At 41.3% G+C, this 27529-nt stretch overlaps 1 protein-coding gene across 1 annotated transcript in view; it reads right to left on the bottom strand.

Annotated features, from left to right (window-relative positions):
* The window catches only part of Rrm2b (ribonucleotide reductase regulatory TP53 inducible subunit M2B), a 32423-nt gene extending 5363 nt beyond the window's left edge, over positions 1-27060 (bottom strand). The window contains exons 1-6 of the mRNA XM_059247792.1: positions 26840-27060; positions 18539-18694; positions 11028-11144; positions 9483-9616; positions 8537-8631; positions 3934-4067 (exon numbers count right to left, since the gene is read on the bottom strand). Coding sequence (XP_059103775.1) covers positions 3934-4067; positions 8537-8631; positions 9483-9616; positions 11028-11144; positions 18539-18694; positions 26840-26887 — 684 coding nt within the window. The 5' untranslated portion in view covers positions 26888-27060. The remainder of the gene's footprint in view (positions 1-3933; positions 4068-8536; positions 8632-9482; positions 9617-11027; positions 11145-18538; positions 18695-26839) is intronic.
* Positions 27061-27529: the final 469 nt, after the last annotated feature.

Genomic DNA, 27529 nt, shown 5'->3' with positions numbered 1-27529 from the left:
AAGCCTAATTGTTAGATCAGTCAATGAATAAAATTAACTTTGCAATTTAAAGCAATTCCAATCAAAATCCTGACACTTTTTAATCCAAAAACTGCTCAGGAAGGATAAATGGATTAACTTTACAAGACATCTTAAAAATGAACATTCCAGGCAGATCTCTGTGAGTTCGAGGCCAGCCCAGGCTACAGAGTGAGTTCCAGGAAAGGCGCAAAGCTACACAGAGAAACCCTGTCTTGAAAAAAAATCAAAAAAAAAAAAAAACCAACAAAAAATGAACATTTTGAGATGTATTCTACCAATTATTAAAACATACCAGAGCCCACTGAAGTACAGGCTTGTAATCTCAGATACTAGAGAAGTTGAGGGAGGAAAATCGGAAGATCAAGGCCTGCCTGGGCTACAGAATGTGTCCAGTGTCAATCTAGGCAACTTTGTAAGTCTCTACCTCAAAACAAAAGGAAGAGGACCAGGAAACAGTTCAGTGGTAGAGAGCTTGCTTAGCAAGCTTGAGACCCTGATCTTGTTCCTCAGCACAGTATAAAACTGCTGTGGTGGCTCACATCTGTGGTTCTAGCAGTCAGGGGTAGAGGTAAGAGGATCAGAGAAGTCAAGATTATCGTCGGCTAAATAGTGAGTCTGAGACCAGCCTGGGAGACATGAGAACCCTTTCTTTAAAACCCTCAGGGCCAGCAGGATGGCTCAAGGGGCAAAGGCTTTGCTGCCAACACTGACGACTTGAGGTCAATCCCTGGAACCAACATGGTAGGAGTGACCCAGAGGATACTACAAGATATCCTCTGACTTCCACATGTGTGCCACGGCAGGTGCCACACAGACAGACAGACAGACAGACACACACACACACACATAAATACACATAAATACATGCAATACATTTTTTTCAAATCAAAGGACAATTTGAGAAAATGTTTAAAATAAATACAATGAAATTGAAATTGCATGATACACACACACACACACACAAAACAAATTCAGTAAACAACGTTAAAAGAGGTCAATCAAACCAAGGATGGTGGTATACTCCATTAATCCCAACACTCAGGACACAAAGACAGGTGAATCTCTGAGTTTGAGGCCAGCCTGGTCTACAGAGCAAGTTCCAGGACAGCCAGGGCTACACAGAGAAACCTTGTCTCAAAAACAAACAAAAATAATAATAATAAAAGAGGCCAATCAATTACTGTGTGTTAGAAATATGCCAATAACCATGGCAAACATGAACCTTCCTTTAAGGATTACAGGATACCATATGATGGCTTTAAAATATTAACAGTACCTAAGCAAGAAAACCATAAACATCACAACTGGCATAAAGGCAAAGGACAAGAGGCAGCTACAGAAAATACACAAATAACTAATACAGTTATGAGAAAGCTCACCACCAGCAATAAACAGACGAAAATCAACGCACTACTGAAGTGCCAGCTTAACTATCAGACTGTCAAGCATTTATCATATTACTCTAAGCTCTGGTGAGGATAAGGTAAGAAAATGTCCATGCATGGTTAAGTGGAGCTGGGAACTGCTATAAAATTTCAGGAAAGAAACTTGAGAGTGAATATAAATGACCTGCTAATTCTTCTTTGTGACTGAATTTAAGAAAATATAAAAGCTTATAATGCAAAGTTTCACTTTATTAAAGCAAAACAACCAGGCATGGTGGTGAATATTTTTAACACCACTACTCAGGAGGCAGAGGCAGGCAGATCTCTTGTGAGTTCAAGGCCAGCCTGGTCTACATAGCAAGTTTCAAGCCAGCTGGGGTTACACAATAAGATGTCATCTCAAAAAGAAAAAAGCTAAACAAATTTCAAGAACCAATTTCTAATTAGTATCAAATAAATGATACATTCATTCATCAGAATATTACAACCCTAACAAACTGTTTTGAAATAATGCTTAATATAAAGAAAAAGGCTCACAACATTTGTCAGCTGGAAAAAAATGATGTGGTGACTAATGCCTGTAACCCCAACACTCAAAAAATGAAGGCAGGAAAATGTCCAATTCAAGGTTAGCCTGGGCTGCATGGTGTTGGGGGATATTAGACCATACTGAACCCCAAGTTTGCATATGCATTAATTAAATAAAATTAACCTTGGGTCAGGAGGCTACATTAGCAACTAGTTGACAGAGAGTAATCATAGAGCATCAGAGGGTATCCGGGAGAGACAGAGAAACACAGGAAGTCGTAGGGTGGGGTTTGGAGTGGTGTGGCTTTTTCTGGTTTGGGGAAGCAGGAGTACAAGTCTTTTGGAGACGCCAGCAAGGAAGGAAGGTTAGCTAGTTGTGACCCAGCATCTCTGAGATAGCAGGTTTTCACCCCAGCCTTTGAATCTTGAGCCTTTTTTTTATAAACAGAACGATAGAGGATTAGTTAAAGCTCCCTTTAGCAGCAGTGACAGGGCCGGTGCTAGAGAAGCAGGCCAGTAACTGCAGAGTTGCAATTGCTGGCTGAAACAGCAGTAGATTAAGGCGCAGCCACTGTGCAGAAGTTAAAACAACAATATGGTGAGATCCCTCTCTAACAAACAAAAGAATATAAAAAACTACAAATTATAAAAATATGATATACACACACAGGGGCGCTGGAGAAAGAGAAACAGATTTAAATGTAGAAAAGTCTATGAAGGAACACAATAAGTAAACATTATTACCTCTGAGTTTGTGGACCTTTTTGCTAAATTCTCTATATTATGGCATTTATTGTCTAAGTTATCAGAAAGTTAAAGACATCAAACAGAAGAACATAATTATATGAAGCATTTATGTACTTAATAATTTTCACAGGGCTGGGAGTTAATCTTCACAATATCATGGGAGTTAAGAGCACTTGTTCTTTAAAAGAACCAGGTTTGGCTTCTAAGCACCCACATGGTGGCTCACAACCATCAATAATTCCAGTTCTAGGGCCTTTAACATTCTCTTTTGAACTCCAAGGGCACCAGGCATGCACATGGCACACTACATACATGTAGGCAAAACTTCCAAACACATAAAATAAATAATAAATCTTTAAAAAATTTAAATGCTTTTCACACATACTGTTTCCTTACACTGTAATAACCCCTGTTAGAGTTTATAGTTGAAGAAATGGAGGTTCAGAGAAGTAACTTGAGAAGGATACTTAGGAAAACAAAAGCTGAGGCGCCCAGGTTAGTGTGGACTAACATGAACTGGACGGTTATCATGGACTAAACATTGGAATAAGTAGAAATAGGAGTAGTCTCCATGCTAAAAAGCCTAGAGTCTGACCAAGCAGAGAGATACGTGCATGCTATGAGCCCTTGAGGACGAGCGGTCCGTTAAAACAGCAGTGCCAGCCTGACCTAATGGAACCGGGAATGTTGAGCTGTCTCTTTTGAAACAGTGATCAACGAGTGAAAATAACAATAAAGATGGGAGGAAAATGAGAAGGTATTGCAGACAGAGTGCGATGGATATGCAGGGAGAGAAAGCAGCGGCTTAAAGTGGCTCCCAGGACGTCAGGGTTTGGAGACGACAATGAGTCTTGACTTCTGAGATCACGTGGAGGCTCCCAGAAAAAACACCCAGCATGCACTTGAACTTGGGAAAGAGTATCTGGAATACAGATAAAGCTTGAGGAGTTATGAACATTTAGAGATGGTGGCTAACTCCATGACAAGAAATAAAATCAGCCAGGAAGTCACAAATAATGAGACTGAGGCAAAAATCTAGAAGTCCAGTCACATCTAAGGATAAGCAGAGACCAAGGAGGAGCGGTAGGAGCCGTGGAAAGAAAACGAAGTTTCACAGGCCACGGAAGAAGTGCGTGTCCATTTTCTTTTCATTAGCAGAACACTGTGTTGCTGCTTGCATCTTCTCCAGGGGAAAGAACAATAACAATCACACATAACAGAAACTCGAGTGGAAGAACACTTCCTTCCTTACCTCATCCCTGCTGATCAGCTCATTTGAAAAAGTGAGTCCGGGCATGAGGCCTCTCTTCTTCAGCCAGAATATAGCAGCAAATGACCCAGAGAAGAAAATGCCTTCCACAGCAGCGAAGGCCACCACTCTTTCCCCTACAAGACAAAACAGTTCCATTTCCTAACTAGATGCTGCAGACATTTGCAAGTTTACAAATACAAGAGGCTTTTTGCAACATTACACTATCTTCCTAAGAAGTGAAAAAAACAAGTCAGTACTCTGCACAAAGGTCTTCAGGGCAGAGGTTTTCCACCCCTGCCTGCTAAAGGAGACATGTCTGTTTCAAACCCTGCAGCAAACGTGGACTTGAGTAGGTGGTGTAGTCTGCACACACACACACACACACACACACACACACACACACACACACACAATGGATTTCCATACACCAAATAAATAAATAAATGAGAGGTGATTTGCCTGTAAAGAGCATGTGCCTGCGAGTGCAGACACATGGGTGTGAGTTCACTATGTGTACATATGTGTGTATACAAGAATGGGGAAGTGCAATATAAACTTTATGATAGCTGTCTTCCTCTAACGGGAAGAGTGGTTGCTAAGGTTTATATTTTGTTAGCAGCCTATTGTTGCTAAAAGATTAGCTGTAAACATTTCAAAAACATTGTTATCCTTGTAGAATAATTTTAAAAATCACCTGAAGACAATGAATTTACCTATAGGATAAAATGTTCTATTAAAGATAGAAGAGCCAACTTAAAAGTTGATTCACTGTTAGGCAAGGACTCTGTAGAAACTCATTCCTAAATATCTTTAGTGATATCATAGCTGTGACACTGTCTCTAGGGTATTTTGGATTGTAACACACGCACGCGCGCGCACACACACACACACAAATAAATAAAATTTTAAGATTTAAATCCATTCTATAGACATGTCCAATTTTTATGCTGAAATCTAGACTTTCTAATTTCAGAAAAAACACTTAAATCTCAGAAAGCAGGCCAGCTGAAGTGTTTCTGGCTGTCTCTAGAGGAGTCTGTTTGTCCTTGCTCTTTCCTTGCTCATCTCACACCGAACAGATCAACAACAGCAAAGAGACAAAAATCCAAACTATTAATAACTTCCGACATGAGAAAAACTTCTAGTTTATCTTTATAGATGCCATTTAAAAAGCTGCTTTGAAAGAAATACAGAAATATAAATAAATAAGTGCTGACTGAGTACTGTCAAAGAAATTACAGAAAACTTTCATGTGAATATAATAAATATTATAATACAAAAATAATCATGCTTCATCTCATCCTTAATATTAGTTTATGGTACTTTTATCTTGCAACTAACAGACAATAATAACTGACATTTTGTTTTGTTTTGTTTTTTGAGACAGGGTTTCTCTATGTAGCTTTGTGCCTTTCCTGGAATTCACTTTGTAGACCAGGCTGGCCTCGAACTCACAGAGATCTGTCTGGCTCTGCCTCCCAAGTGCTGGGATTAAAGGCGTGTGCCACCACCGCCCGACAATAACTGACATTTTTAAGTATTAAAGTAATACCATATGGACAATTATCTGTAAGAGATCTGGACTAAAATTAAACATAAGAGGAGAGCTATCTTAACCACTCTGGGCATCTACGTGAATGCTGAAAAATAAGAACCATAAGAAACAGCTACAGAAGACTATTTTTGGAGAGAATTAAAAGATTTTAAGGAGGGGCTGGGAAAATAATGTGAGGACTGGAGTCTGAATGCCCAGCATCCATGTGAAAAGCCAGTAGTGGCAGGCACACATGCAGTCCTAGCACTGGGGAAATGGATACAAGAGGATTCCTGAAGAGACCTGCCCAAGGGGTGAGCTCCAGGTTCAGTGCCAGACCCTGTCTTCAGTGGACAGCTACTGGCTAAGGTGCCCATGCTCTTACAAGCAAACTCTCCCTCACATTTCTGTAAACAATCCTAATGAAACTCACTGGGTCTCTCTCTCTCTCTCTCTCTCTCTCTCTCTCTCTCTCTCTCTCTCTCTCTCTCCCTCTCCCTCTCTCCCTCTCTCTCTCTTCCTCTGTGTGTGTGTGTCTTGTGTGTCTGTCTGTCTGTCTCTCTCTCTGTCACACACACACACACACACACACACACACACACACACACACACAAGCATAGACATGAAAAGTAGAAGGAAGGCCATTTGAGGAGAGGAAGGGGATTAGCAGAGTGGGAGGGGACAAGAGAGGCTAACAGGGGTATGTGTGAATATGGTCAAATACATTATGTATATGTATGTAGATGTCATAATGAAACCCACTATTATGCACAGTTAACATATGCTAATTAAAAATGAGGAATTGCTCGTGAGACCCCATGACAATAGCTGAGACTCCACTGGCAGTTGATAGCTGCTGGGGTGTCTGGCTGCTGGTAGGTTGCCCATACTCTGTGGATGGGTCCCCACACATGCACATGTGGACAGCACTAGCTGGACTTGGTGGACCATAAAGAAATAAGAAGACATGGAGGTGGGAAGGGAACATGTAGAAGGGGAGATTTAGGGAGCTATATGATTAAATATTGTGTATATATGTATGAAGTTGTCAAAGGATAAATAAAAGTATCCATTACTAAAAATACATTCAGGGTCTGGAGAAATGACTTGGATGCTTACTGCTCTTGAAGAGGAGCCAGGTTCAGTTCCCAGCATTCATATCGGGTGGCTCACAACTGCCTGCAACTCCAGCTCCAGAGAATCCAACTTTCTCTGGCCTCTGCTGCACCTGTACACATATGGTGCACATAAACTCATGTAGGCATACACACATACACAAAATTTTCTAATTGAGTAAATCTTTGGAGAGCAATAAGGGAAGACTTGACATCGACCTCTGGCTTTTACACTCACACGTGGGTGTATACCTGCACACGTATGTGCACAGACGCATACACAATGCATATAACACACACACACACACACACACACAGAATGAAAGAAGAGGAAGGACAGAGGAGAAATGATTCAGGAAGACACATCAGCTTCTGGCCTCCACAGACATGTGCATACACATGTGCACACATGTGCTTGGCCTCCACAGACATGTGCACACACATGTGCTTGGCCTCCACAGACATGTGCACACATACAAGCACATCCAGACATGAACACATACTGATGCACGAAAACGATGATATGAGATACAGATACATTTTATAAACTTTTGAGAATATGTGTGAAATAAAAAGACAACCAAGACATTTATTCTAAAAACTGTAATGAAGGTAAATGCCTCATAATTTGTTTAGTAGGGTATATATTTTAAGTACAGTGGAGTCCACAGTGCAATGCACTAAAATTGTATAAATACTATTTTTTGAGGTTTACAAATGTAATTTCAAAACATATATTAAGGGTTAATATATCTATCTGCCAATCTTAAACCAGACAGTATGTTTCAATTAAAAAAAAACCCACATAAATAATTGGAAATTTTTAGCTTTATGAGAACTGAATCTCTTTACAGCATAATATATAAACTTTAAAACAAAGGGATATTTTCAAAGGTTTATTTTTAAATTTCCCTTCAGCTAAAAACGACAGACTTGTAAAAAAAGATTTTAGAAGCAGGGGAAGAACAGCTGCTCTCCTGGCTCTTGCTTGGGGTAGCTGTTACCAAGAAGTCTCCACAAAGGCTGGGCAAAGTCCTGCACAAGGAAGCACTAGCTGCCTTTGAAAGTGTTAAGGTGCACGTGGCCCTCAGAGGCACATGTCGGCGGCGGCTGCGGGCTGAAGAAAACAGTAAGTGTGCGCCCAGCACATCATCCCCACACCACTGACTTGGAGTTCCACTACCCAAAAGGAGAGCTACCAACTGCACGTCCCACTCTTCCTTTTCTCTCCACAGTTCACACACATATGCACCATGGCACAGGCATGCCCGTCCTTCCCAAACAAAAATTAATTTAAATAAATTGTAAGGCTAGGCTGAGTGACACATGCTTGTCTCAGTGTTCAGAAGGCTGAGTAGGAGAGCAAGAGAGTTAGAGGCCATCCTGAGCTTGACATAGAGTGAGGCCCTGCCTCATAAAAAAGGGGGAGCGGTCTCAATTTATCCATCCTGACCTACACATAGAGTGAGGCCCTGCTTCATATAAAAGGGGAGTGGTCTCAACTTATCGAGAAGTATATCTGCATTTAACTTACCAGTGTAAACTAAGCTTGTTATTGCAAACTGTTTCTGGTCCTGGTTGACTATACTAATTTTGCATTTTTAGAAACTAGATCTTTGTTTCCAGTGATTGTTAGGACTTGACTTGCTTTAAATCCCTGGCACTCTTTAAAACAGGCACAAATGGTAGGTGACTACAACACTCTTTATTGGGTTCTGTGTGACGTTTTTACCTGTCAGTGTGCATGTTGAGATCTTACCTTTCCAAGTTCTAATGTATTAAACACAGTAACAGCTTCCTTAGCACAGTTTCTAATTAGTCATTACACAGTGGTTCCAGTGCATTAGAGCACTAGAGCACCAGTGCACTAGCCCACTGAAATCTCTGCACTCCGCTCTCATGCATCACAACCACTGGCGGCTAGCCTGAGGGCATGTAAGTTGGCGCTACATACCAAAAGTAGACTTTCTATCTGCTATCCAGCGCAGAGCCCAGTCTGCTTTTTTCTTAACATATGGCATTGTTTCAATTGCATTAAACAAAAATTCCCTATAAAAACAAAAAACATCATGGAAAAATTATTCATTTGTTTCTATTAATTGGACTAAGTTTTAATAATCAGAGACAATAATTGTAACTCTTACAGTATACTACCAAATCTAGTTTTTCTATATTTTTACATGTTCATAATTATGAATACAGAAATAAAAGTGAAACTCAGATTAATGACTTGGATATAAGCTGATGTAAAAATCAATGAAATGCCAATATTCAATTTACAAATACAAACAAGTTTTTAAGATGGTATTAATTATCTAAAGACTAACTGGTTCTATGCCAGGTCTTTAATCTAACACATTATTGAGCAATAGAAAACTATACTCAGGCTGGAGAGATGGCTCAGAGGTTAAGAGCACTGGCTGCTCTTCCAGAGGTCCTGAGTTCAATTCCCAGCAACCACGTGGTGACTCACAACCATCTGTAATGAGATCTGGTGCCCTCTTCTGGCATGCAGAATATATGCAGACAGAATACTGTATATATAATAAATAAATAAATCTTTTTTTTTTTCTTTTTTTGGTTTTTCGAGACAGGGTTTCTCTGTGTAGCTTTGCGCCTTTCCTGAAACTCACTTGGTAGCCCAGGCTGGCCTCGAACTCACAGAGATCCGCCTAGCTCTGCCTCCCGAGTGCTGGGATTAAAGGCGTGCGCCACCACCGCCCGGCAAATAAATCTTAAAAAAAAAAAAAAAAAAAAAACTATACTCATGAACTTCCATATGTGAATATGTGAATAATCTTTTAATATTGTAGTTTTGGAATAAATTCTACTTTTAATATAAGCAAAAACCTAACCTTCATAAATAACCCCCCTCCCCCCACACACACACATAGTAATACCTTTTCTTTGGATCTCTGATGTAAGTATCTATTAGTAAACTGTACATCTCTGAATGAACATTCTCGATGAGAATCTGAAAGCCATAGAAACAGCGGGCCTCTGGAACCTGCACCTCCTGACTGAAACGCTCCACCTACAGAAAGACAGGAGACAAAAACCAGTGATCAGGCTCTCACAAAACCCTGGTCACACGCTACAAGCACCTAACAATCTTTTGTCTTTTCCAGCATTCAGGAAGTGATCAATGAGAAGGATCATAAGGTAAAGTTGCTTGCTGCCAAACCTAATGACCAGAGCTCCATCCCTGGAACCTCAGAGTTGTCCTCTGATTTCTACACACATACACACCATGACGCACATGCATGTTTGTGGCTCTGAGATTAAACCTAGCATCTTACTCATGCTAGGCAAGCACTCCATCCTCAGCCTTTACGGGTCTTTTAAAGCAGCATCTTACACAGTACTGTTTAGCCAGCTAATTAGTGCTGGAGACTGAGCCCAGTACTGTGCTTCTGCTAGGCAGGTGCCCACTGGGCTATGCCTACAACTCCATGGACTGTGTTCCTAAGCAACGGAGCAAATTTACCTTCGAAGTGGAAACACAGCCTATTGAACAGTCAACTTTAGAATACCTATCAAAAACAGTGTTTTTGCCTTATAGAGCTTTTTCCCTAATAGTAGACAGATCCGCTAAAGTTCTTCTGGTTCATCCTGGACGTTCCTACTTCTACTCTCCTTACCAAAAACCTATTCCTCCTGACTGATGGTAACATGATTTCTATATAAGCGGTAGAACCTAGATCTACACAGAGCTGCAGATGGCTATTAAGGGCACATTCTCCATTAAGTTTGTTATCAGAGGCAAAAAGAAAATCAAGTTTATGAATTCTGTGCAATTTTGGATTTTGTTTTCACATTGTTGAGGCTAAAACTCAGGGCCTCTATAATGCTGTATAGTCAGGGACATCTTCAGCCCCACACTATATATAGTTTTAATTGGTATAATTTATGCTTGATTCCATAATATATTGCTAGTCATTTGACAGTTAACTATCTTCTCCTCTGAAACTCAATGAGAAAAAATATACTCAAAAACTAAACTTGGCATGTGGGGAGATACCTTTACTGGGTAAGAATGTTTGCTTCATCAGCATGAAGATCCTAGTTTGGATTCCCTAGCACTCACATAAAAGTCTGGGCATGTGTCTCTGTGAGCTTGTAACCCCAGTGCTGAGGTATCAGAGACAGGAGGATCCTTTGGCTCCCTGGACAGTCAACTTAGCTAAATAATGGTGAGCACCAGGTTCAGTGAAGAGACTTTCTCTCAGGAAATGAGGCAGAGAGCAACAGAGGAAGACAGCCAATGTCCTCCTCTGGCCTCTGCCTATATATGCACACATACCCCATACATTTTTTAAATAGAAGTAAGCTTCATCTAGTCTGTTATTAAGACATCTTTCTTTCCTCGGACAGGATCTATGGTGATCTTATTAACATTGTCATTCAAGTACAAATTAGGAGCAACAGTAAAATAAAAATCTTACCAAGTTTTCATTGACAATTCCATCACTGGCTGCAAAAAAGGCTAAGACGTGGGAGATGAAATACTTCTCATCTGATTTAAGCTTGTTCCAGTGAGGGAGGTCCTTTGATAAGTCAACCTAGAATAAAAACACTTCAATTGTTTTTCACTTAAAGAGTTTGGGAAATTTCACTTTAAAGTTAAGAAGAGCTACATCAGAAAGAAAAGAACATTAAAAATCACAAAACTCAAAATAAGATAGCTATTATGTTAATAATAATGTGCTGTACTTATAACATTTACCTAATTAGTACATTATACCTGCTCTTGCCACACAGGAGGAAATGGGTAAGTATATGAGACAGTGTATACGTTTACTTGTTAATGGGAAAAAGTTTATACACATGTGTGTGCTTGTGTGCAAGTGTGTGCATGTGTGTGTGTGTGCATATTTTAAAACACCATGATCTATACCCTAAACATATCCAGTAAAATCTCTTTAAACAAACAAAGCCATCTTAGCATGTTCAAGGAAGTGGAAAGGGGAGAAGGGAGGAGAGAGCGGGAATGAGGAAAGAAGGTCATTTGTGAAGGAATCTGCTTTTTTCTCTTTTTTTTTTCTTTTGGCTAATTTAGTTGGCCAGGATACATTTTTATTGAAATGAATTAAGCATAGCACCAAGTGAATGAATGAACAAAAAGGAAAGTAGAAACTAGTCAAGTATTTAAAGTAGATAAACTAATGCCTCAGCAGTCATTGGTTTTATACAATACTTACTATAGTATTAGATAGATTCAGCACCTGCTAACTAACTATAGCCTCCATGCTACTACCAGCCACTCCTCTTTACTGAGAAGTCATGTCAGGAAGATAATAACCTGGGTTTTAAAGCGGTTCACAGATATGGCTTTGTTGTGGTTTCAATAGGAATGGTCCCCAAAGTCTCATGTGTTTGAATGCTTGGCCCATAGGGAATGGCACTATTAGGACATAACCTTGTTGGAGTATGTGTGGCCTTGCTGAAGGAAGTATTTCACTGTGGGGGTGGGCTTTGAGGTCTCATATGCTCAAGCTACACCCAGTGTAGAATATAGTTCACTTCCCGTTGCTTGTGAATCAAGACGTAGAACTCTTAGCTCCTTTTCTAGAACCATGTCTGTCTGCACACTGCCATGTCCTGCCATGATGATAATGAACTAAACCTCTGAAAATGTAAGCCACCCCAATTAAATGTTTCCTTTATAAGAGTTGCTGTGGTCATGGTGTCTCTTCATAGCAATAGAAACCCTAAGACAGGCTTCTCCTAGAATAGGAATACCTTTGAAAATGCTTATTAAAATTATTCTTTGGAACTAAGAAAGTGATGGACTCTAAAATTTGGCAAAATCCAAACTTTTCAAGTGGTCCTTAAATGTACCTTACTGAGTTAGCTGGCTCTTGCTGCTGTAATAATAATAATAATAATAATAATAATAATAATAGACCGGATGGCTTAAAAACAAACATTTACTTTTCAAAGTTCTGGAAGCTATAAGTCCAAGATCCAAGCATGTGCTGGCTAAGTTCATGTCCAAGTGACACAGATAGAGTCATTTTGGAAGAGGGAACCTCAATTGAGAGTGATACAGACAACGGAGGCCTAGTTTATGAAGTTTCAGAAGAAAGTTTACAAGTCCCTTAAAAGACTATTGGGCTGTACAATATTTTGAATTAAGGATCTGTGTTTCCTGGTCAGCTGGGGCTGAAGAGTCAGCTGTGATTAACAGGAGACCAGCACCACTGAAGTGAAACCTTTCCTTACTGGCTAGCTGGAGCTGAGAAATTAGCAATGATTAAGAAGAAACCAGCATCAGAGGATCCTAAATCTGGAAATATTTCCTCAGGATCAGCACATAGAACTTGTGGTCATGCTGGACCAAAGCTGCATCACATGGCAGCCAAACTGGGTAGTATAAGAGTTCCCCAGGTGGTGCTGGTTTTGAAGGCATGAAAGAGTCCTCAAGAGCAGCTGAAGCTTGGCACTGTGTGGCAGGACTAGAGTGCCTCAAAAGGCCAGGTGATGCCATCAATGAAGGTGCAGCCTCTGTTACAGGAGAAGCCCCAGGATGAAGGGGTCATGGAAAGAAATGGAACCTGGCACCATCTGGCAGAGTTGGAGTCTCTGAAGAGAGTCCCGAAAAGGCTATTGGTCAAGGTGTGGCATAGGTACAGTGGGGAGCCCAGTGTTCAGGCGATGCCAGACCATGGGACAGCTACCAAGGACAGTAAAGCTGTGAAGGCTTGCAGACAGATCTGTGTGTGGCAGAGGGTGGAGCAGAAGTAGCCTGAGCCCTTTGGGGGAGCCCAAGATCGTGAGTGAATTCCAGATAACCAACACTGAACTTTTTATGCTGTTGGACTTTGATGTGGTTGTAACTATGCCCTTGTTCTGTCCCTCTTGGAGTATTTAACTTTTTTATTTTTATTTTTTTTTTTTTACAAGAGATCACTGTTAAAAGACTTAATTGTAAAAGATTTCAAAGTTTTGGAGTTTCTGAATTTGGATATTTTAGAGAAACTATGGATATTTTTAGAGACTTTGGATATTTTAAAGTGGCTGAACCTTTAAAGTGTTTGAATTTGTAAAGACTATGGGGCTTTTAAAAGTTGGAATGTTTTATATTGTAATACTATTATTAACATGAAGAACAAGAAATGAATGATTATGGTTTAATAGTGATGTGTTTGTGTCAAGTTGACCAGGGATCAATTGTGCCCCTCCCCCCACATACACACGCATCAGATTGGCCTGTGGGCAAGCCTGTAGAGTATTTTCTTAATTGATGGTTGATGTTAGAGGGCCCAGCTCACTAGGGGCCATTCTACCCCTAGGCTAGTGGCTGTAGGTGCTATAAGAAAGCAGCTTAGTAAGGCATGAGGAGCAAGCCAGTGTGCACCAGGTTCCTGCCTCGAGTGCCTACTCTGACCTCCCTGGGTGATGAACTACAAAGCCGTAAGATGAAATAAACCTTTTCCTCCCTAAGTTGCTTTTGGTCATAGTATTTTATAACAGCAACGGAAACCCAATCTAAGACAGCTCAGGGGTAGCAGTATGTCTGGATTTTTTTTTTTTTTAATGTATATGGATGTTTTGTCTACATGTGTGTTTGTGTACTGTGAACATGCTGGGTGCCTACAGAGGCCAAAAGAGAGAGATAGATTCCCTGGAACTGGAGTTACAGATAATTTTGAGGCACCATGTGGGTCCTGGGAATCGAACTTGAGTCCTCCGGAAGAGTAGCCAGTGCTCTTAACTCCTGAGTCATCTCTCCAGCCCCCATGGTGAAATTTTTGAAGAAGCTATTTAGATGGACACCTTCTTGCCATATACTCATAGACAAAGAGAAAGCTCCCTTCTCATTATAAAGGCACTAATCTCACGCATAAGATCTTTACCCTCATCATCCTCATTATCTAATTACTTCCCATTGCCCCACCTCCAAACACCATCACATTGGGGATTAATGGCTCAACTTACAAATCTGGGGGAAGACAAAATAGTGCATAGCTCTTATACTGTGGTTTTTTGTTTTTTTTTTTTTTTTTTGGTTTTTCGAGACAGGGTTTCTCTGTGCAGCTTTGCGCCTTTCCTGGGACTCACTTGGTAACCCAGGCTGGCCTCGAACTCACAGAGATTCGCTTGGCTCTGCCTCCCGAGTGCTGGGATTAAAGGCATGCGCCACCACCGCCCGGCCTTATACTATCTTATAAAAACCTCTAAGTGTGTTTCATAATAATGTGACAAACATTTGAAATATGTAACTGTCCTTTGTAAAATTCTGCTGGCTTTGCTCTTTTAATTATTCTAACAAAGTTTTAATCTTCTTGACCTTTCAAAAAAAAAAAAACTACTATTCTAACCTTTAATCACTGTATCCTTTCCTGCCATACTCTAAGTATTTGCTGAGCACTCAATACATGCCAGAAATTAGGCTAAGTTCTAGAAATACAATAGGATGGGGAGGGGAATATTTGTCTTCACTTTATAAAATATATCAGCAAAATGTCAAGTTCCATTCTATTATCAGTTCAACTCAGGTTAACTCAGGGGTCTCTTTCTTGTTCTCATATACTATATTCCTGATATTAAACTTAATACTGCAATATGTCTAGTCTTAAATATTAAATTTGCTTCTTTAAACACTGAGCTTTAAAATGCCCTATAAATTTTACTTTATTGTCAAATAATAATGGCTATATTTCCTTCTAAAAACATTACCTTTCCTGTCTTTTTATCTCCTATGAGCACATCCTCAATTTCACCATCTAAATACTGATTCCAGACTGGCTGCTACAGTTTTTGACCCTCTCCGTGCCCCAGAGGCCTATGTGTTAAAGCAAAGGCTTGCTTGCTACCCTGTGGCACTGTTACTCTATAACTTGATTTTCTTCAGTATTTTTGTCATAGTAACAGAAAGCTGATTATCAGAATTGCCTGACTTTTAGAAAATTTCTAAGCCTTTACTTTGTCTTCTGAGTCAGTGCCTCATATTTGAGAATTAAATTCAACCACTGATTTAAAAACTGTACTATAAAAGTAATTAACTATTTTTACATAATTTGTCTAATATGTGGGACTAAAAATAGCCTTGACTTCCTTCAAAACATGTATTTGAGTCTTCCTGCAAAATGTGCATCAACCTATGTGCTTTAATTTTTTAAATTAGTATTTCTTGGTCATAAGACATTGATTACAGTTTCTGAACGAAGCAATGAATTTCCAACGAATTTCAGAAACCCGAACATCACAAGTCCCTTTTTTGAACATGACAAACAAAAAGACCAACTGTGCGCTCTACTTGTTCTCTGAACCACATCTAACAAAAGCTCTCTAAAAACCACAGGCAGGGGAAGTCAGGTGACCTACCATAAAACCCTGAGTATTCGTTGTTTCAGTTGGCTGTTTTGCTCTGTGTGTCTACAATCTAGAACAATGTTGACAGCAGAACAAAGATATGTAAGTATCTGAAAACAGTGTAAGAGTAATTTCAGACACTGGTACCTTTAAATTCTAGGCTAATGGGAAACATTCTTTGTATGAAATCACAGTTTACATATTTATTTATTTATTAATTTAATTTATTTGTTTTTTTGAGACAGGGTTTTTCTGTGTAGCTTTGGTGCCTTTCCTGGAACTCACTCTGTAGCCCAGGCTGGCCTTGAACTCACAGAGATCCGCCTCCTCTGCCTCCCGAGTGCTGGGATTAAAGGCGTGCACCACCCTGACCGGCTCAGTTTACATTTATTTAGTGCTTATCAAATGTCAAATATGATTATAACTACTTCATTGATCCTCGTAACAACCAATGTGTCATAAACTATTGGCCTGATTTAGCAGTGAGGATGCAGGGCAAGATGAAGCTCCTTCCACAGACAGTATGGGGCAGAGCAGGATTTGCATTGAAGCAGCCTGGCCTCAAACCCTGCATTCTTCACAGGGTGTTATTTCCATAGATATATTTGGTCTGCTTTCAAAACCATTGATTGATTTTGATTGATTGATTGACTGACTGACTGACTGACTGATTGTATGTGTGTGTATGAGCGGTGGGGGCGGGGAGAGAAAGAGATCATGTGTGTGCTATAACACATGTGTAGAGGTCAGAGGAAAATGCAGGAGTTAGTCCACTCCTTCCACAGTGGGTTCCAGGAATCAAACTGAGGCCATCAGGCTTGTTCAGAAAGTGCTTCTGTCCAATGAGCTATCTTGCTAGCCCAGATTTGGTCTCTTGACTGACAGACATACAGATCTAAAGACATTTATTCACATAGGTACAGCTATCCAGAGATAGAGCTGCCATTGGATACATATACAGAGTGAGGGTATTATGTGGCTATCACAAACAATAAGAAATAATTAAATAAGAAAGACAATAACTTTGTGTGTTTAATTAAATTATACAGCAATCATTTGCATAACTAACTGTTCTTATTAAACCAGCAAGTATTGTCTAACTTATGTGTTGAACTCACTTTGAAGGTGGAAACAGTTACATTTATAGTACGTATAATATACTTATATATAAGTGGTTGCCCTGCTGCAGCAGCTGTGGTTTGCTGCAGCTGAAGGCAGAGCTAGACTGTGAATTCAGCCTGGCTGGCTGAACTGTTCACACGACTGCAGCTTTGTTCCAGAAGATCAGGTCTGTAAGGTTCTTACCCTTCTATTTTTGTTGTTGCTGTTTCCTGCTTTTCTGGGCCAGGGTCTCTCTGTGTAGCCCTGGCTGTCCTGGAACTCACTCTGTAGACCAGGCTGGCCTTGAACTCGGGGCTTTGCCTGCCTCTGTCTCCTGAGTGCTGGGATCAGAGGTGTGCACACCACTGCCTGGGTCTCACACTTCATTTCTGAAGCTGCAGCTGTGATTTTGTTTATTCTGCTGACCGTGAGTCTAAGCTAGTGTTAGGACTTGTGAAATGGCTCAAAAGGTAAAGGTGTTTCCTGCCAAAGGCTCAGCCTGGTGACATCAGTTCAACTCCACAAACACATGCACCCATAAATAAATGAGTAACCATGAACACAAACAAATGAGCAAGCAATAAACCCAACACTGGTCTCATTCAGTCATAGCAAACTAAGAATCCATTTAAAAATAAACTGTAGGTGGACTGGCTGCAGGGATAGCTCACTGGAATACGAGCATGTGCTACTGCTGCAGGACTCTGGTCCAGTTCTCAACACTCACATGACAGTTCACACTCACTTGTAACTCCAATTCCTGCGGATCCAACAATCTCTGCTGGTCTCTGAGGGCGCCAGAACACATGTAGTGCACACACATACATGCAAGCAAACACTCATACACATAGAATAAAAATAAATAAGGCTTAAACAATAGAAAATGGTCTACAATATATTAAAGGTAAAGGCAAAAGGATCTTGACTGAGGGGGCTACCCACCACCCCCACATTTCCCCAGAGTACTCTTGAGTAGGAGCAGCAGGAAATATTAGATAGGATTTAGAGGGGAGAGATAAAGATAGAAAACACAGGATAGCCTCGAGAAGGCCTGGAACCTATTCCATCAGCCCTGACTGTCTCTGCCCCAGGGTATTTATAGAAACGCCAAGGGGTGGAGCAAAAGACCTCCCCCAGCACAGCCAAGTGCAGACCATCTCAGACACCTGCACTCAGGCCCGTGGTCCAGTCATTCTCTCCATGCAGACCTGCTGGGTAAAGCCACGAGGAAACGTGAAAATGGGCTCCCACAACTAAGGGCTTACATGAAGACTTTGTGTCAAACAAAAACAAAAATCTGGCCAAATGAGATGTCATTTCCTCGTACCAAGAAACTTATTTACAGACACTAATCTAATTATGTTCAATTTAAGTTGATTAATAATTAGTTATATTTATTATTAATGAGAACCAATAATTTATATTAATTCTGAGCCATATCTTATTTAATGTTTCATGTAAGAAGAATATTTCAGTATTCTGTAAGGGAAGACGTGAACACACAGGACATGAATGAGATGCAGGCGATGCCACATACCTCTTCTGCGGTCCAGAAAGATGCCTGTGCTTGTTTATACATTTTCCAAATATCGGGGTACTGGATTGGAAAGATGACAAACCGGCGGGAACTCTTTCTTAGGAGTGGCTCTTCATTTGACCTCACCGCAATTTCGCTTGTATCCGAAGACAACAGCTTTTGACAAACAAAGTAAGAACACTTCTTTGATGTGGAAATTTTTCTCTGACTCAAGCTTAAATATACATCTGGGCAAAGTCTGGGAGGCAGCACAGGTTGGGGAAGCAGGAGGATGCACAGAATCCTTTCAGTGATCTGACCAGTGGGCAACTTCATAGGGTGAGTTGCATGATTATAGGAAGTTGTTTAATTTCTCTAAGCCTCACTTTCTTCAGCTACCAAATACTCATCCAACAAGACTGTTCTGATTGCCGGGCGGTGGTGGCACACACCTCTAGTCCCAGCACTCAGGAGGCAGAGACAGGGACCCCTGTGAGTTTGAAGCCAGCCTGGTCTACAGAGAGAGTTCCAGGACAGCCAGGGCTACAGAGAAACCCTGTCTCAAAATAAAATAAAATAAATTGTTCTGATTATTCAAAAGCCTTTAAGCTGCACCAGGTGCACAGTAGGGACTCAGATGATCGTGGTTATTGCTACTCTAAGTGTAGTAAAATGCTAAACCAACAAACTGTAACAGTGGGGAAATTTCCAAGTTTTTGAATAAAATGTCCCTTCAGTGCCACTCTGATTTAGAATGCTGATGTGAGTGAGTCGGTGTTACAGGCTACATTTTTAATGTTTTTTTCTAATCTTATCTGAAATACTATAATACTTAGCTGAAAACTCCTTACCAACAATGTTATCTCCTTTATCCATCTTAACATTTCCATATACCACTGTTATTCTTATTTACATTTTAGATTATTCTTTACAGTACAAAATTGGTTTCACTTGTCTTGACTCATTAACATCCTTGCTCTCAGTCAGGTTAGTGGTTGTCAAGCTAACAATGTATTTTTCATGGTCTCAAATGCTGTATTCTTTTAAAATTATTGAGATGCTTCTGATTAGCCTTTTAAGTGTTCCTAGACTTATGGAATTATTACAGTGGTCTCTTTTTTTTTTTTTTTTTTTTTTTTTGGTCAACCAGAACCTTCTTACAACTCCCAGATAGGAACTTTAATGCATTGTTAGAGAATGGCTGGAGAGGTAAGTCTCAGCTGGACATGTTGGCACATGCCTGTAATCCCAACACTCAGGAGTTGGTAGAGACAGGAAGATTGCTAGTTCAAGGCCAGCCTGGGCTACAGTGAGACTCTGAGGAGAGAGGGAGAGTCAAGAGATAAATGCTCAAATACAACATTAGCTAGAACTGAGGATAAACTGAAAAGGCATAGGTCTAGAGTACACAGGTGAGTGTGTGTGTGTGTGTGTGTGTGTGTGTGTGTGTGTGTGTGTATCAGGAGATCAGAAGTCACTATCAGGTGTCTTTGTCTAGTGCTCTCCACTGAACCATGACTCACTGATAGGCTTCTGGCTGGTCTAGTGACCAACCTGTCTCTGCACCTACCTCCAATGCTGGGTTAGAGACACATATCAATGCCAGGCTTTTAGATGGGTGCTGGAATCTGAACTTAGGCCCTCATACTACACAGCAGGCACTTTACCAAATATCTTCCTAACCCAATCAACAATGATTTTGAATCTATGTGGTGCATATTGCTCTTTTAATTCTTCTATACATAAACTGATTGCATTTGAACCCTATTCTGCATCTTTCCCGTGCTCTGTATTGTACCACTGAGGGGTCTGTTCAGGACTAGAAACCTCAGCCATCACTCCATTTGCAGGATGGGGCATTCTGAAAGCTGGGAGGAAAACTCAAGCAGTAACCCTTTGGCACCAAGCACTGTGATCTTGGAACTTTACATCCTAATAAATAACTGGTTGGTCTCAGGATCTGTGAACCTTTTTACATTTGGAATCTAAGTGACATTTGTTTACACTGGATTCCTGTTCCACCCTGATGAAAATGTAACATACTACGGGCATAGCAGTATTCACGAATATCAGTGACATTAATTCATGAAGGATTAAAAGGAGCTACATGAGGAAGGTATTATTAAATATTTTGTCATGTGAAGAAAAGAGTGGTTAACTAACATAAACCTTTGAACTGGGCCAGTTCAAATTTCACAGTGAATATTTTTATGAAATTTGAAGAGGTTCATGTAAGGCTCTCCAAGATGCCCTCAGCAGACCTGTGGTAAGCAACCATACTTTAGAATATTCTTGTTGTTGTCTGCTTTTGTTTTTTGAGGTGTGTCTTACTATGTAGCCCAGACTAACTTCAAAGATGGAGATTTCTCCATCTCAGCCTCCTGTGTGCTGGGATCATAGTTGTGTGCCACTATGATTGACAGGATGATTATTTATAGCCACTCACTTTTACTGAGTTTCCCAAAGCTCTCCATGTAAGTATTCCTGACAGGAGGTTTCTTTTCACACTCATAATCATTACATAACATTTCATTAAGTTACAAATTGCAGTATAAGAAAGTTTAGGATGATAGGTTTGGAACTAAAGAAATCTGATCCTGGTAAGGTACACCTCAGTGTGAAGAGAGGTGGGTGGGTGCAGGAAAGCAGCCTGCTACTAGCCATATACAGTCTAAAGCCTATGACTATCCACATATGTCAACGATGGAGAAACCAACAGGACTGATTAATAGCCAGATGATTAAGAGAACATCTAAAGCTGTGCGTTAATCCAGCACTCAGGAGGCAGAAGATGATGAATCTCTGAGTTCCAGCCCAGCCTGGTCTACAGGGTGAGTTCTAAGTGAGCCAGGGCTACACAGAGAGACTTTGTCTTGGAAACAAACAAAAAAGAAAACAACAACAATAAAAACCAGGGAGAACTGATAATATACAAAGAAATTGTTGGCTAAGTCAGATATAAATCTTCACCTTCCATTTATATCTGAATTCAAAATAAGTTTGTCAAGTCTCACCATTCCTTCGACTACTCTATAATTTTATAAATGAAAACTTAAAATTATTCTACTAGAGAAAAGTGATTGATCAGTTGCTATTACACTTATGATTTGGAAATTGGGGTCCAGTATTAACGCCCATGGAAAGGGCCTTGAATGTAAATATTAATTTTGCCGTAGCTATTTTCCTATAACCCCTTTGAAACAATGCTTTGCTACTTTAAAAAAATTCACTGTCATCATTTTATAGAAAAAAGACAAACTAACTTTTGGATTCTAAACTATTACTTCTTGGCTAAATTTTATCTGAAGTTAGGTTGAGTATGTCTATTTTGCATACTACATGGAAATTAAGAAATTAATTTTTAAAAATTTTGGAGCAGGTCATCTAGCCTCTAAATGTAAACTTTTGGAAGCTTCTGGAGGTTTTTAACCAGACAAGTAACATGACTGGATCTATGTTTTATGAACATTTATAGAAATGAGGCAAGATTTGAAAAGAAATTGAAAACAAATTTTAAATTTAGTGTATTTCCCATTTCCTGCCCTTACTGTCTTCTGACTCCACACATGCACAGTGGGATATGTGCACCCACCCACACACACATATATCCTCCTACACACACACACACACACACACACACACGCTTTAAAAAATAAAATAGTTCTTGCTAAAAATGTTCAACCTCTGCAACTGCAAGATTTTTACCAGAAATAACAGCACACAGAAAATGTTCAATAAGTGAACAGCTGAATAATCAGACCAAAACTTGTTCACTCTCCAATTAGTTTAACAAAACTTGAATCAACTGTTCCTACTAGCCCAAGCACCACTAACAAAAAGTTATTAATGCAAAGTATCTATTGTTGAAAAGTTATCTCCTCTAAGTTACTCCATAATGTGTAAAAAATAAAAAGTGGCTTTTTAAGGCTGTGCCCACTTCTATGGATGGAGGATGACTGTGCTCCTAGGTGGACAAGCAGCATCGCTGTCTGTCCAGCACTACCTGTCAGCACAAACTGACAAATGACTTACTCCTGGTAGTAGAAAGGGTACCTCCCTGTACATTTGTCAGGTGAATTGAGACTGTAGGGGCACACGGGAGTACTAAAATCTTACCAGGAAACCCAGGCTCAAGAACTTCTCAGACATAACAGACTGGAGGAGTGTAAATCTCTCACATGAACTTCATAAAGTGGTGGGTACCTAGCACTGTGATGGGAATGGCTCCATACCTACCTATAATCTGATACTTGCGGTGTGTGTGTGTGTGTGTGTGTGTGTGTAGGACTGACAAGTAGAGAACTCTTGATTGTCTTTGGGGCTTCAGTTCAGCTTAGTCCCCAAAGCTGACATGGGCTACTTGACTGTCCTCTACCCATCCACCTGCTCACCCATCCACCTGCTCATCCATCCACCTGCTCACCCATCCACCTGCTCTCCCATCCACCTGCTCACCCACCTGGACCATTAGCTGCTAATTCTTGTCCTAACCCAGTTCTGCCCTCCTTGCTTCTGTAGCTAACTACATCTTCACCTTCAATCCTGACTCTCCTACAGCCTGATCTCTACAACAACAGCTTTTTCAATATGGCTGGCTCTGAGTTCATTATTTTACCAATACACACTCAGCTGTGGCCTCTGTAAACTGCATATATATAGAAATATTTTGTGTAATATGTGATATAAGAGTTAATACTAATAATTAAGACTGAAACAAAAGAACCTACCTTTTCCTCAGCCAGATTACCAAAGAAGGCAGGATTACCTGGCACACTGCTGCCACTGAAACTGCTCTACCTTGTGAATTTATTATCATTCAATAACTCTGACATTGTAGAAGGATACAAACATGTTCACCTGTGTTTCTGACATAGCACACTCATAACAATCTATAAAGTCAATTTTGCCAATAAAAATGATAACAAATTCAGGTTCAAGATTTCTAGTAGGCAGCTGAAAATATAACACTACGGCACAAGAGTGGTGGCAACCCTATTAATAATTGCCAAGGAAATGGATTATCCAGGGAGAGCCTGTAAGGAAGAGGAGGACAACTGAGGACAGAACCTTCGAGGCTGCTAAAGAATGCCAACATTTAGAGCTTGAGATGTAGCTGACTTGGGAGAGTGCTTGTCTACCATGCACCGAGCCCTGTGTTCTATCTCCAGTATTGCATAAACTAGGCCCATGAGATTCAGTGAAGAAGTTCTAGGTCATCTTCAGCTACATAGTCTGAAGAGCAGCCTGGGATATAAGTGAGGTCCAGCCTAAAACAAAAAAGACAAGGGGGTGAGGAAGAAAATGCTAACATGTAAAGAGTAGGGAAGCGGGGTGTGTGTGTGTGTGTGTGTGTGTGTGTGTGTGTGTGTGTGTATGTGTGTGTGTGTGTGTGTGTGTGTGGTGTGACACACAAACAAAAGCAAAAGCAGAAGTGATCTGATTTGGCTAAAGCTTCAACAAATGAGAGGAATTAGAATTCCTAAGGATCCAGACGCTGAATGTCAATAGTCTAAGAGGAAATTGATGTGGTAGCATACAGAAACTCATATTCTAATTCTCCTGGCTCTAATTTCCCACCTGCTGACATTCATTGTGGGATACATTATGAAATGATTCCTATGGATAGTCATGAAGAGTTTCCGAATAGGAATTAACAAGAATTGAGGTGGCACCTGGAAGACAGATATTCCATGTATAGGATGAATCAGAAAAAGAAACTAACCAAAAAAAAAAAAAAAAAAATCTGGTTAGGGCTGGAGAGATGGCTCAGCGGTTAAGAGCACTGACTGCTCTTCCAGAGGTCCTGAGTTCAATTCCCAGCAACCACATGGAGGCTCACAACCATCTGTAATGAGATCTGGTGCCCTCTTCTGGCTTGCTGTCATATATGCTGTATACATAATAAATAAATAAATAAATAAATAAAGAAAGAAAGAAAGAAAGAAAGAAAGAAAGAAAGAAAGAAAGAAAAAAGAAAAAGAAACTAAGCCAGGCGGTGGTGGTGGTGCACACCTTTAAACCAAGCACTCACGGAGACAGAGGCAGGAGGACCTCTGTGAGTTCAAGGCCAGCCTGGTCTACAGAGCCAGTTCCAGGACAGCCAGTGCTATACAGAGAAATCCAGTCTTGAAGAACCAAAAAAAAGAGAAAGAAAGGAAGGAAGGAAGGAAGGAAGAAAAGAAGGAAATAGATTTTGCTAACATATAATGTAAGAATTTCAGAAATGGAAATGAGAACATGAACACATAAATTAAGATGTGAAAATTGAAATAAAAAAAAAACTTGGCTTTGATAGGACCTTGCTAGTGGGTCTTACTATTTTTTATGGGAACTGAGAGCTTGAGAGACCTTTTGTAGAATTAGTATCAGGAAGTAACAACAAATCATTAATTTAATATAGACTTGGCAAAGGTAAACAGGACTGGATGGCAGGAAAGACTGACGGCAGCAGAGAGACAACTTAGCTGTAGCTGCACCAAGATGAAGTGATAGGAATAAAGCTGGGCAGTAGATAATCCTTGGCAAGATTCCACCATTTCCCAAACTTGTGCTAAGTCTCTTCTGTCTTAGTTTCTGGTCATCCGGGCTGAAGAGTTGCCAAGACAGAAATCTAGGTCATGATTCCCCAACAGGTGCCTACAGTGACCTAATCTAGACTGGCACCCGAATGCCTCAACTCTCTCCTGCACTCCCGCCACTTCCGTGTGGCCACCTCATGTGTCTCTTCCACTTACGTGCATGCTGTTGCAGTCATGTACTTTTTCAAAGAGTCATTTCATTCTTATATCACCAACAAATCTGAAGCTGATGGAACCCTGGCTGAGGACCAACAACTTGGGGAGCTGAACCCAGTTCTAGCAGTGAGTCTTAGGAACGCCATTTAGGGTTGTCTGGCCTGAGCTTTTTAATCTTGGACGTTTTGAGGAACTGATGAATGCTTTGGACCCTTTTCTCTGTCAATTCACATACAAAATCTACATATAACATAAGGAAACTCAGAAACCTCATCTACTGACCATTTAGGATGACCCTTAAATCAAGTACACTACGATCACCTAAAGTGCTTGTTATAAATGCAGGTTGTGGGCCCAGTAATTTAGCTTTTATTAATTACTCCAGATGATCCGGATACAAATAGCCCACACTGCTCTATCATATCCAGAGAATCAAAGTGAGATATCCCTACATCACAAAAAACTTTTGGACTCATTAAAAATACTCACTAAAATTCATTCTAGTCTAAAATTCTGTTCTGTCTTTATGAATCAAGAGTAATTTAAAAAAAAAGTTAACTTCCAGGTGTTAAGCCAGAACGGCTTCTGGTGTCACTGGCAAACCAGAGAAGTCTGAATTTTCACCTAGGTGGAGAAAGTGGTACTAAGTACCTTTGTTTCAAAGAGAAAAAACTAAGGAATAGTCACAATTTATTACTAAATGTTTACAAAATAAAAATCAATCTGGAATCTACATCTTAGTCTAGAAATGCCAGTTTAAAGCATGAATGTCTGTGGGCTGAAACTTTTATATCCCTTTCAAACTGCCACAGTATTAAATTCAAGATACCACACAGAAATACAAAAAAATATTACTCATATTCCAAATGTCTTAAAATATTTGCCCCCAAAAATGGGGTACTGGAAATTATACAATAATAACTTTAATTACTATGCACTCCTATAACCTAATGTTTATTTGTGTTATTACGTACTTCTTTCTGCTAGCACAGAAGCAGAGGATGAGTAAGTTAATTTTAGATTTATTAAGCACCATGGCACTTTGCATAAAGCACTTCATTCTTTGTGAATGAAGCAACATTTCCACCGTTGCAATGGAGACAGACACCCGAAGATTCAGTTAGTGGTTCAGTTTGAGCAAAACTAGCCTCCTAACCTACTTTTTCTTCGCTGTAAGGCTTTCTCGCCCGCCCCCGTCCTCTCCCCCCTCGTCCACCTGTGCCAATCCGCACACGTTCCTCAGCTCTTTAACTGCACAGGGATGATTCGCATCTCTTGCGTAGATTCGCCACAGCCCCTCTCAGTCGCCAGGGCTGCAGACAAGGAGACTGGAGAGCTGGATAACAAGGGGCGCGGGGCGTTCCTGGGCAGGGGCTGAGGTGGTCCGAGGCTAGCCCTGAGCGGAGGGCCGACCTCCCCGACCCGCCCCCACTAGCCTGCAGCGAGGGCGCTCCTTCCGGCCTGCACAGGCTTTCTGATGGCGACGACTGAAACAGTACCCTACAGCAGCCCAAGGACTTCCCGGGCCCGGCAGCCTACAGTGCGGGCGTGAGCCTGGGGCGGAGGATGAAGCGACTGCAACATTTACCTCATCCTCCTCCAGCCCGGCCGCTTCCGGCCTTTCCGGGTCGCCCATCGCGCAGACTCCGACAGAGCTACCCGAGCTGAGGAACTGAGCGCAGCAAGCCAACTCCCGGCAGGACCAGCTCCAGGCAGCCCACGGGTCTGCGCCGTGGCCCTCCTCCAGCTCCGGCCCGCCCCGGCGCGCCCGTCCCGGATTCTCGCTGGCCCATGGCGGGGGCTCCCGCGGCGGCTCCACCCACCCCGGCCCCGCCCCTCACCTCAGAGAGCCGCCCCCTCGGCCGGCCCCGCCCCTCACCTCAGAGAGCCGCCCCCCTCCCCTCTGCTCAGAGAGCCGCCCCCGCCCCTCACCTCAGAGACCCGCCCCCTCGGCCGGCCCCGCCCCTCACCTCAGAGAGCCGCCCCCCTCCTCCCTCCGGCTTCTCCTCCCGCAGGCGAGCACGCGCGAGGCAGGCCTGCTCCCGACTGGTCCACCTGTGGCGACTGTGGCGTCTCAGGCCCCGCCCATCCCCGCTGCCGCAGCCTGGACGCTCCCGCCCAGCCTGTCATCTGCTCTGAACTCTGCAGAGTCGATTGGAGCCCGCGGTCCACCTCACGTGCTCCAGAGCACGCAGACTGCCGGGCACACGGGGGACGGGCACGCCGGGGCGACATTCCCCAGCTAGCCCTCGTGCTGCGCCAGCAACCCGGTAGGTAG

This window comes from Peromyscus eremicus, chromosome 20 (genome assembly GCF_949786415.1).
Source record: "Peromyscus eremicus chromosome 20, PerEre_H2_v1, whole genome shotgun sequence".
Lineage (NCBI taxonomy): Eukaryota > Metazoa > Chordata > Mammalia > Rodentia > Cricetidae > Peromyscus > Peromyscus eremicus.
Note: the sequence above shows the minus strand (reverse complement) of the source record. Positions and strands in the feature narration are given on the sequence as shown.